The sequence below is a fragment of the Primulina eburnea genome, chromosome 16 (assembly GCF_022965805.1).
Source record: "Primulina eburnea isolate SZY01 chromosome 16, ASM2296580v1, whole genome shotgun sequence".
NCBI lineage: Eukaryota > Viridiplantae > Streptophyta > Magnoliopsida > Lamiales > Gesneriaceae > Primulina > Primulina eburnea.
The window spans coordinates 18,430,995-18,441,498 of NC_133116.1; the positions used below are offsets into that span (position 1 = coordinate 18,430,995).

The 10,504-nt window shown below is 39.6% G+C and overlaps 1 protein-coding gene across 1 annotated transcript; it reads left to right on the plus strand.

Annotated features, from left to right (window-relative positions):
- Positions 1-9,601: 9,601 nt before the first annotated feature.
- On the plus strand, positions 9,602-9,907 carry LOC140816091 (uncharacterized). Its single transcript, XM_073175157.1, has one exon. It carries the CDS (start codon positions 9,602-9,604, stop codon positions 9,905-9,907), a length of 306 nt encoding a protein of 101 aa, XP_073031258.1.
- Positions 9,908-10,504: the final 597 nt, after the last annotated feature.

A 10,504-nucleotide genomic window follows, 5' to 3' on the forward strand; every position in this document is an offset into this window, starting at 1 on the left:
TGTTCGGGCAGCCCAAGGGGCTGCCCTTGCTGCCCGTTTCGGGCAGCCCCTCGGGCAGCCCAAGCTGCCCGAAATGGGAAGCAACTTGCTGCCCAAAAGCCGACCCAAACCCGGCCTTGAATCGTTGCAAAACTTCACCTCATGCGGTTAGAAATCGATCTCAACATAATATCTTGTAAATGCTACACAAAAACGTAACCATAGCTCGGATACCACTTGAAAGGGGATCGGTTACGGTGACCGGAAGCGCAACGGAAATTTAAAAATCGAATTTTCAAGTAGAATTTTCGGCCACCACTAAAAATTTGTGTAGCAAATACAAATTAAACACCATTGTCATACATAGGGTGTTTAGAAGTTTTACCTATCAATCACAATGATTGATGTATGGCTCCAACTTTGTTGTTAAACAACAAAGCTCTTGAATGGCATGAAGAAATCTACAAGCTTCCTCCTACCTTGAATCTTCCCTTCAAATTAAGCCCACCACCAACTAGGTAGATCCCCTCATATTTTGCACTAGAAAAATATGAGGATTTTTCATTTGAGAAGAGAGTGTTTCTTCAACCATTGAAGAAAGAAAAATTAGAGAGAAAGTGAATAGTATTTTCGGCACTATTCATCCTAGGAGAGAAGGAGAGACATTTTTTTTGGTTGTGGGAAAAGTTGTGTAAAAAACGTGCATGCTATGCCTTGAAAACTCAAAAAGTAGTCTCCCAACCTTTCACCTCCCATGCATGCATATTATATGGTTTTTATCAAAATAAAAACCATGGACTAAATTTAATTATCTCAAACATATTTGAGACTAATTAAACATTACTTGAATTTACCCAAGTCCCACTAGTTAAATAATTAATTTAAATTGAGCTCTACAAGACTCAATAATATTTAATTAATTCAACACTTGAATTAATTTAATTATTTGGACTCTACTAGGTCCACTAGTGTTTAATTAATTCAACACTTGAATTAATTTAATTTAGTCCATAATAATGTTTATGAAAATCACAATTTTCAAATACATTATTCACTTGGCCAAATTTTAATTTAGGAACACTTCCATAAATTAAAATTTACATTTCTCTCATAGAAGTCATACTTTTATTTTTCTTTACACTTATAAACTCATTTATAAGTCGTTCAACTCATTGAACTATTTTCTCCTTTATAGAAGTCATACTTCTAATTTTCCTTACGCTTATAAACTCCTTTATAAGCCGTTCAACACATTGAACTATTTTTACTACTCAACGGGATCTAGAAAGCTAGTACTTGTGTGGCCCTCAATGGTTCACTGATACAACTAGCCGTGGGTTCACATCTCCATGTGATTCGGACTAAACATGTCCTTATATGAGCATACCCCAATTGCTCCATTCTTACTTATCAACTCCTTGATAATAAGAACGTCAGAACTCAAGTCTGATAGTACCCAACCAATCATGTTAAACGCCTAGCAGCATCGCTTACATGATTCCCTAGGTATCAAATAATAGTGCCTGCAAGAACCATTCAATTATGGTTAGCGTACAGTACGGTCCCTTCAACTCATATATCCCGATCGATTCGACAACCATTGGTTTATCGAGAGTTGTCAATGAATCGATACTATGTGTCATGTCGTAGTTGCATCGATGGTGTAATCTATGAAACCCCTTTCATAATTACAACCATACTCTGGCCAGAGATTTCAACCTACATACACATGATAACACATAGGATATCCATACCCGAAGGTAAGCGGCGAATCCCCGACTACAATGCATCGACTCCTATATGTTTCGACATGACACCCAACCTTGCCACCTGATGACCCCATAAGAGTCGGTAAACAAGTCAAAGTGAAATGCTAGCACATAAAGTCTCAATGTTGTCCCGGGTCATAAGGACTAATGGTGTACAACCATAAACTAGGACGTTTCCACTCGATAAGTGAGAACCACTTGGAAAGTCCTTTAATGGAGGGTTGTTCAGTGCACTCTACCAGGAGCACCTATCTGCATGCTCGGACATCACAATGTCCCCTACCAATGAAACATGGTACTCACATCGCAGATACTAGTCTCTAACTCGAGCGGCCTATATCCTTCTTAGTGGCGGCTGAATCGACTAGGAACCGTTTAGAATATACAGTATTACAAATATGAGTTTCATGATACTCATCATATGAGCATCTCATATTCTTTCTACCATTTGTATATTCAAGGGCTTTATCTATGCAACTAGCATGGGTATACAGATAAAGATGTGCCAAAATAATAATATCAAATATTACTAAAATAAAGATTGCTTATACATAGAGTTTCATTGTGAACACTCGACCAACACTTGGCTCGACGGGCACCTACTCTAACAGCTGATGCTCTGCCTTACTTGTTGAGAGGTTAGGCACTTTGCAACGAAAACAACTACGTCCTTCTTCTTTCCATTCCACCAGTAGTTATTCTTCAGATCCCTGTACATTTTGGTGCTTCTCGGGTGTACTGAAAATCTTGATTTATGTGCCTCGGCCATTACCTCCTTTCGTATTCCATCGATGTTTGGCACATACAATCGTCCCTTCATCCAGAGGACACCTTTTTCATCAATTTGAAATTCTGGCATCTTTCCTTCCTGAATTTGTTCCTTTATCTTGAAGGTACTGGTGTCTTGACTTTGCTTTAGTTTGATGGTTTCTTGGAGACCTGGCTGCACTGATAGTGACAATAAGCTCACCTTTCCGGGGTTCCTCCGGCTCAATGCATCTGCCACTTTATTTGCTTTGCCCGGATGATTGCTGATTACCAAATCGTAATCTTTGAGAAGTTCCATCCACCTTCTTTGACTCATGTTTAATTCCTTCTGAGTGAAAATGTACTTGATGCTCTGATGATCAGTAAAAACTTCGCATTTTACTCCATAAAGGTAGTGCCTCCAGATTTTAAGCGCGAAAACTACTGCGGCTAGCTCCAAATCATGAGTGGGTTAATTCTGCTCGTATGGTTTCAATTGCCGTGAGGCATAAGCAATTACCTGCCCCTCTTGCATAAGCACACACCCTAATCCTCCCTTTGAAGCGTCACTGTATACGGTGAAATTCTTACCATCCTCGGGAAGAACTAGTACTGGTGTGGATGCGAGTTTTGACTTCAGAGTTTCAAACTCTTTTCACAAGCTTCATTCCAAATGAATTTCGAATTTTTCTGAGTAAGTTTGGTAAGTGGAATGGCTATCGAAGAAAATCCTTCCACAAATTTTCTGTAGTAACCAGCTAAACCCAGAAAACTCCTTACTTCAGTCACCGTCTTTGGTTGTGGCCAATCCTTAGTTGCCTCCACCTTTTTAGGGTCTACTGACACTCCTAATTCAGAAATTATATGGCCTAGGAACGCCACACTTTTTAACCAAAATTCACACTTCTTGAATTTGGCATAGAGTTCCTTCTCACGCAGTGTCTGGAAAGTGAGACACAGATGTTCTCTATGTTCCTCTACACTTTGTGAGTATACAAGGATATCATCTATGAAGACAACTACAAACTTGTCAAGATATGGTTTGAATACCCGATTCATCAGGTCCATGAACGCTGCAGGAGCATTCGTTAGGCCAAAAGGCATTACTGTGAATTCGTAATGTCCATATCTTGTCCTAAAAGCAGTTTAGGGATGTCCTCTGCTTTGACCTTCAACTGGTGATAGCCTGATCTTAGATCAAGCTTTGAGAAAACTTTGGCTCCTTTTAGCTGATCGAAAAGATTATCTATTCTCGGCAGTGGGTATTTATTCTTTATGGTGATCTTGTTTAGCTCCCGGTAGTCGATACATAACCTCATGCTTCCGTCTTTTTTCTTTACGAAAAGCACTGGGGCTCCCCACGGAGATGCACTAGGGCGGATCTGCTTCTTATCCAGCAATTCTTGGAGTTGCTCCTTTAATTCCTTCAATTTAGCTGGAGCCATTCGGTATGGTGTCTTTGATATTGGTGCAGCACCAGGGACCAAATTGATTTCAAATTCTACTTCTCTATCGGGTATCTCACCCGGTAGCTCCTCGGGAAACAAATCTGTAAATTCTTGAACAATTGGGATATCTTCCAACTTTGGGACTTCTTCTTCTTTGATTTCATTGATTACTGCCAGGTAAATTTCTTCTCCTTCCTTTATAGCCTTCCAGGCTTGCGAAGCTGACAGTAGGAATTTTCTTTTTTGGATTTCCCGTGAAATAAGACTTCCTCTTTAGTAGGAGTCTGAAGTCTAATTTCTTTCTTTTGACAGTCCACAATGGCATGGTTTTTAGCTAACCAGTCCCTTCCGAGGATAATGTCAAGCTCAACCATATTGAGTTGAATTAATACCACTTCAAAAGTTTCTTCATTGATTCAAATTTCACAGTTTCGATACACTTTCTGAGTTTCAATTGTTTTGCTGGCAGGTGTTGCTACTCTTAACGGTTCACTAAGAATATCATTGTCAAGTTTAAGATTCTTGGAAATTCTTCTAGACACAAATGAATTTGTGGCACCACAATCAAACAAAGTATATGCAGGCATTTTATTGAGTAAGATGGTACCTGCCACTACTTCGTTGCTGTTATCGGCTTCCTCTTGGGTTATTGCATAGACTCGAGCATTAGTCTTGTTTTCTTGTTGTTTGCTAGGCCCCGTCTCTTTGTCCTTGTTGTCTGGACAATCTCTAATTCGATGGCCCACTTTTCCGCACTTAAAACATGCCTTGACTTCCGATAGCATTCTCCGATATGATACTGTTTACATGTGTCACACCACTTCCCTTCTCTATTGCCAGTATTGCTAGAACTCCCTTTGAAAGACCCTCCTAAATAGTTTGTTTTCTTAAACTTGGGACTGTTCTGAATAGATTGATTGATCATCGGCCTTTTGTTCTTGTTTTCTTCCTCGCGCCTCTTGATATCAGTTTTGCGCTCATTGCAACGCCCATCAAATCTGCAAAACTGCTTGGTTTGAATACTGCCAGTGCCGACTGAATTCGGCTGTTGAGTCCCTTTTTGAAACGATGCATCTTCATGGTTTCGTCAAACATAATGGTGGGGACATAAATTCCCAGATCATTAAATCTCGACGTGTATTCCATTACCGTCATATCCGGTGACTGTCTGAAATGTTCAAATTCATTCAGCTTTTGTAGACGAAACTCGGTCGGATAGTATTGCTTCAGAAATTCTTTCCTAAAAATCTGCCATGTGATTTCCTCCACTTCCGCCAAATATGGCGACACAGTCTCCCACCACTTCCTAGCTCGGTACTCTAGAAACGGTACTACAACCTCTACTCTCAATTCTTTAGGTACCTCCAGTAAGTGTAGTTGTGATTCGACATTTTTAAGCTAGTTATGACTGACTTCTGGGTCTGGGTTTCCATCGAAGGTCGGAACTCGGTTCCTCCTGAGAGATTCGTAATGGTACTTAATTCCACGGGGCTGTGGTTCAGGTGGTGGCTGTATGGCATTGGCAAGGGGATTCACAATTCCTTGCAATGTAGCGGCTACGATAGTTGTTATTGCCATCATATCCTCTTGGCTGAGGTTCACCCTGGGTGGTGGTGGTGGTGGATTCTCGTTTTGATTGTCGCCACGAGGATTACGGTTGTGACGGGGAGGTCTGCCTGCCATATCCTATAAACGTGTATTTTATTAATTTGTTTGCCACCATATTTAATCAAAGAAATAATTTCATTAAATTGTAAAAAGTTTTCATACAACCAATCTTGTCAAATAATTGATCAAATACTTCTAGATACAATCGAAGCCTACTCTAGAGCTCTCTCTCTACTCATCTATCACTTCCCCATCCCCTATTGCTTCATTAACTTCTTCCTCCACCGGATTCGCTTCCATTTTCTCCATTTGTTCCTCCATATTGATCATTTCATTTTGCAGATGCTCAATGAAATTCTGCAGTTGTGTATTTTGATGATCGAGGTTGTTAACTTGTTCCTGCAGCTCTTGTATCGTTGATTAATTCACTTTCTCGTCGTTTTCTTGCTCGTCAATTTGTTTTTGAAGACGATGTTGAATTTTGAGAAGACTATCATTTCGGATTTGGAACGAGCCAATCATGTCTTGTGCTTTGTTTAACTCTTGCTTAGTGATCTCAAGACGACGTTATGACTCTAGGTGATAAGCTGTCTATCGCCTAACGTCTTCGTGTAGTTTCTTCTCTTCCACTCTGGCTTCACGGAGATCCTCCATCATCCATACGTTATTTCCGTCCAACTGATAGTTTTCTCTCTCGAGTTTTTCATTTTTTCTTTTAGTATTTTAATTTCTGAATACTTTTCTTGAAGTTCATTTTAAAGTTAATTTATAATGCGTTGGAGATCCATGTAGTGTTCCTATAAAAAAAACATTTTTATAAATAAGATACTCGTCAATTGTAAATGTGCAATAATAGAAAGTTAATAGATAGTTTCAAAATAATTTGATTCACATAATAGTTTCTCAGCCACAAATTTGCTACAATTTAATATTTTATGATAATGCTAATCTAATCGAACATCTCTCCATCATCGCTGTCACTGGCACTGTCATCTCCATCGACCTCCATCGGTGCTACTTCTTCTTCCTCCATGTTCTCTATCACTGAATGTAGGTAGTTATTTTGGTCTTGAAGCCTGTCCATAGCTCTGTGGATCTTCGAAATGTACCGATCCTGCCTGGCGATGAACTCCTCCTGGCGCTGGCGGGCCTGAGCAGCACGCCCTCGCTCTATCTCCACTCTCTCCAATAAGTCTCTGTTAAGTGAAGCCAATCGCGTGATGCGAGAGGAGTCGGTCGATATCTGCAGCAGCTGGCTCTCAGCCAAGTCTAGATGATTGGACAACCGTTGTACCTCGGTCTCAAGTATGTGACTACTCTCACTAAGCTCCAGTTTCTCCAACTTTTCCTTTGCCAGTTGCGCCTTCAAGGTCGTAATCTCCCTAGTTTGATTATCTATGGTAAGCTGACGCATACGGAGAGCAGCATGTGCGCGAGTACGAGGGGCAGCCATTTCCTAGGACAAAAAATGGAAGGTAAAGCATCATAATCGTATAAAGGGCGGAAAAGCACAAATAATAGAAACAAAGCGGTCGTGGAAAATTTTTCGATACTAAGAGATTTTAAGAACGAAGGGATAAATTTTTGAAGTCTATTCGAAATTTCGGAAACGGATGAAAGTTAGACTTCAGGATTAGATGAAAGTTGGACTCGAATTGGGATACACTAGGATTTTTCCAAAATTTGACTTCGCCAAATTTTGTCTGTCCAAATCCCAGCGGGATTATGAACCTGGCGGCTCTGATACCACTTAAATGTCACGCACCGAAACCGAGCGATTGTGACATCCGGCATTGTTTAACAATTAAATTGAAAACAATAAAGCCTCTTATCAAATTAACCAGTATTTTTCATAAATAAAATATTGTCTTTACATTGACAATAGAAATAAAAATACATCAGAGTTTTGCGGAAACGAAACAGAAGAAAGGAATAAAATTCTCAATTCTTGAACTTTTCTTTCGATCACCATCCCCAGAATGCTTCCTGCTCTTCCTCATTCAGTAGTTCTTCATTTTTTATCTGAAATTGTAAGGGGTGAGTGTTTTGGGAAACACTCAGCAAGTGGGGGGTCGATCGATTTCCAAAGATACATATAGAACATAAGCCTTTAAAACAATTCTTTAACAATCTTTCAAATCTTACTACCTAACTTATCATAACAGAAACGAACATGAGACAGATATTTCAAAACAAAACAAATTTTTTAGAACAGATCATAACAGAACAAACAGAACACTGTTATTCATCTCCTTTCCATGGTCAAATTGTCCCCAATATGTTACTCCTCTAAGGGGTGAGGCCAGAAATGGTCTTACCCACCATTGGGGGACAGACAAAAATGGTTTTTTACCCACCATTGGGGGCCACACATAAATGGTTTTATACCCACCATTAGGGGCCAGACAGAATCACAATTCTCGTCCCATTTCCAATTGACTCGTAACTGTGTAACAAAGATTTCAGATTTTTAACGGACAGAACTTATCAGAATTTCAGACAGATGCAGCGGAACCAAAGAATTCAAATAACAGAAGAAAACACATAATCGATCAGAGTTTCAAATCATAACACTGATTTTCAAAAAAATAGGTGGACATGTATTTCATGAATTTTTTCGATAAACACTATACATGGCACCATACGTTATTCAAATTTTAAAATAGAAATGAAATAAGTAACAAAAGCCCACTTACTATTTCTTATACGAAGCTTTCTTTCAAAATTTCGGCAGCACTTCGGCGTAACTTTGACAAATAAGATCTTCGGTCGAGCAGCACTTTGACGCAATTCCAACAAATACTGTCTTCACTCTGACAGCACTTCGACGCAGAATTCAGCACTTGAACCGCACGAGCTTCTTTCCTTGCTTGTTGGCCGAAAATATGTGAGAGTGAGGGGAAGGAAAAAACCGAAATTTTACTTGGTTTTTGGGATGGTCTAGCAATGCATGGGATCACCTATTTATAGATGTCTTGGTGACCTTCCTTCTCCCCCTCATTCAAGCCAACTTGGGCTACAAGTTGTCTTAAATGTGGCTTAAGCTCCATCCAAAGCACCAAAGGCCACATTCTTGCATAATAATGTTGTCCTAACCCATAGCTCCTCCCGCAGCTCTTTCATGGATTAACTCAAAAGTCATCTCCTGCATATTTAATTTGTCCAAACCTTTAGCTCAACTTTTAGCTCTTTTTTTTTTATCTTGTTAGGACAAACTTGGTTGAGCTACTTTGAGCTGAAAATTCGCGTCCTTGAGCCGAGGTTTTACTCCTCTAGTGACATATCTTTGATGGATGCGGTTATTTGCAGCTTGGCTTCCCTTTAAGAAAATTCCTGAGCTTTGAAGTTACTTCCTCGAGTTAAATTCGATGAAAATTTAAGTTAATATTCTATTTATTTAATTGTAACAAAAATTTTGAGCTTATTTCAAGCTAACCTTTAAATTCATATTACTTTTTTTATTTGCTTCGGATCAAAAACTCCGGGTTAAAATTCCGGGTTCTCACAAAAGGAGTTTAATTTTTCCTTGCCTTCCATCAATTGTGGTTGCATGTTGATCGCTACCCGCGAACAGTGTCTGGCTCATATTATTGGGGAGTCCTGTACGCCAGAAAGCTGTGACTTCCACCGAACATATGATGTGAATTGAGTGGAACTCCCATGACTTCGGCTCATATTATTTGGGGAACTCATGGCGACCGTCCACTACAATTCAATATTGATGGGTTGGTTTGACACGTGAAAATAAACGACGTCATATTATTGGGTCCTTATTAAACGTGAGGCAAAACACGGGAGGTTGTATAGAGATGCAATTGGACTTTACCTTTTAGAAATTATAATTGGCTGATATTATTCGAGATTATAATTGTCTAATTGGACTCTACGTGCCTACTAAGGAAATACGATTTCCATTTTTCATCAGAGGGTGGTGAAAATGTCAAAATAGTGGGAGGGTAATTTATAAAATGAAATCCATTTTTATATCTTAGAATTATTTTAAAAGTATCAGTAACCTTTATCTTTTTTTTCATTTTCAGTATATTTACGATGTCTACTCGTAACCCTCTTTCAATCATTCTCGATCAAAACAAATTGACTGGCCCTAACTATCATGACTGGTTTCGAAACTTAAATATTGTTCTGAACTCCGAAAGGATTTCGTATGTGCTTGATAAGAAGCCACTTAAGGAGGCAGCTCCTGATATCAGTAGGACTGAATTAGCTAAGCTTGAGAAACATTGGGATCATGATCTCCAAGCTAAGAGCTACATGTTGGCTTCTATGTCGAATGAACTTCAGAGGAGGATCGAGGAGGCGGTGAATGCTTCTGACATTCACCTTCATCTGAAATAATTGTATGCTGTACAAACTCGTTCAGAAAGACATGCGACTGTTAAAGAACTCATGACTACACGCTTGCGAGAGGGGACTTCGGTCCATGAGCATGGTGTTAGGATGATTGGGCTCATTGAGAAGTTGGTGGGACTCGATTTGGTTACACCTAGTGAGCTCTCGACTGATATTCTCTTTCTGTCTTTGCCTGCCTCGTTCGATGGATTTGTGGTTAATTTTAATATGAACAAGCTTGAGGCCACCCTTGAAGAGTTGGTCAATATGCTTACTAATTATGAGGCCACAATTAAAAAGGAAAAGCCTGTCTTCTAGTGGGTTCTTCGTATGGTACGAAAAAAGAGCCCCAAATAAAGGCAAGAAGCGTTCTGCCCCTCCAAAGAAGAACAAGCCCAACAAAAAGCCATAAAAGAAAGCAAATCCGAGGCCCACAAAGCCTGACAAGTCAGAGCATGTCTGTTTCCTCTGCAAAAAGCCTGGACATTGGAGGCGTAATTGCGAGGAGTATCTTGCCCCGAAGCGTTCTGGCCATGGTATGTTTTATATTGAAGTTAATGTTTCTATTAATTCCTCTTCTTGGGTATTGCATACCGGATGTGG

Bases quoted from the DNA above. Each gene is read 5' to 3' on its own strand.
- LOC140816091 (XM_073175157.1), top strand. From the start codon at position 9,602: ATGTCTACTCGTAACCCTCTTTCAATCATTCTCGATCAAAACAAATTG.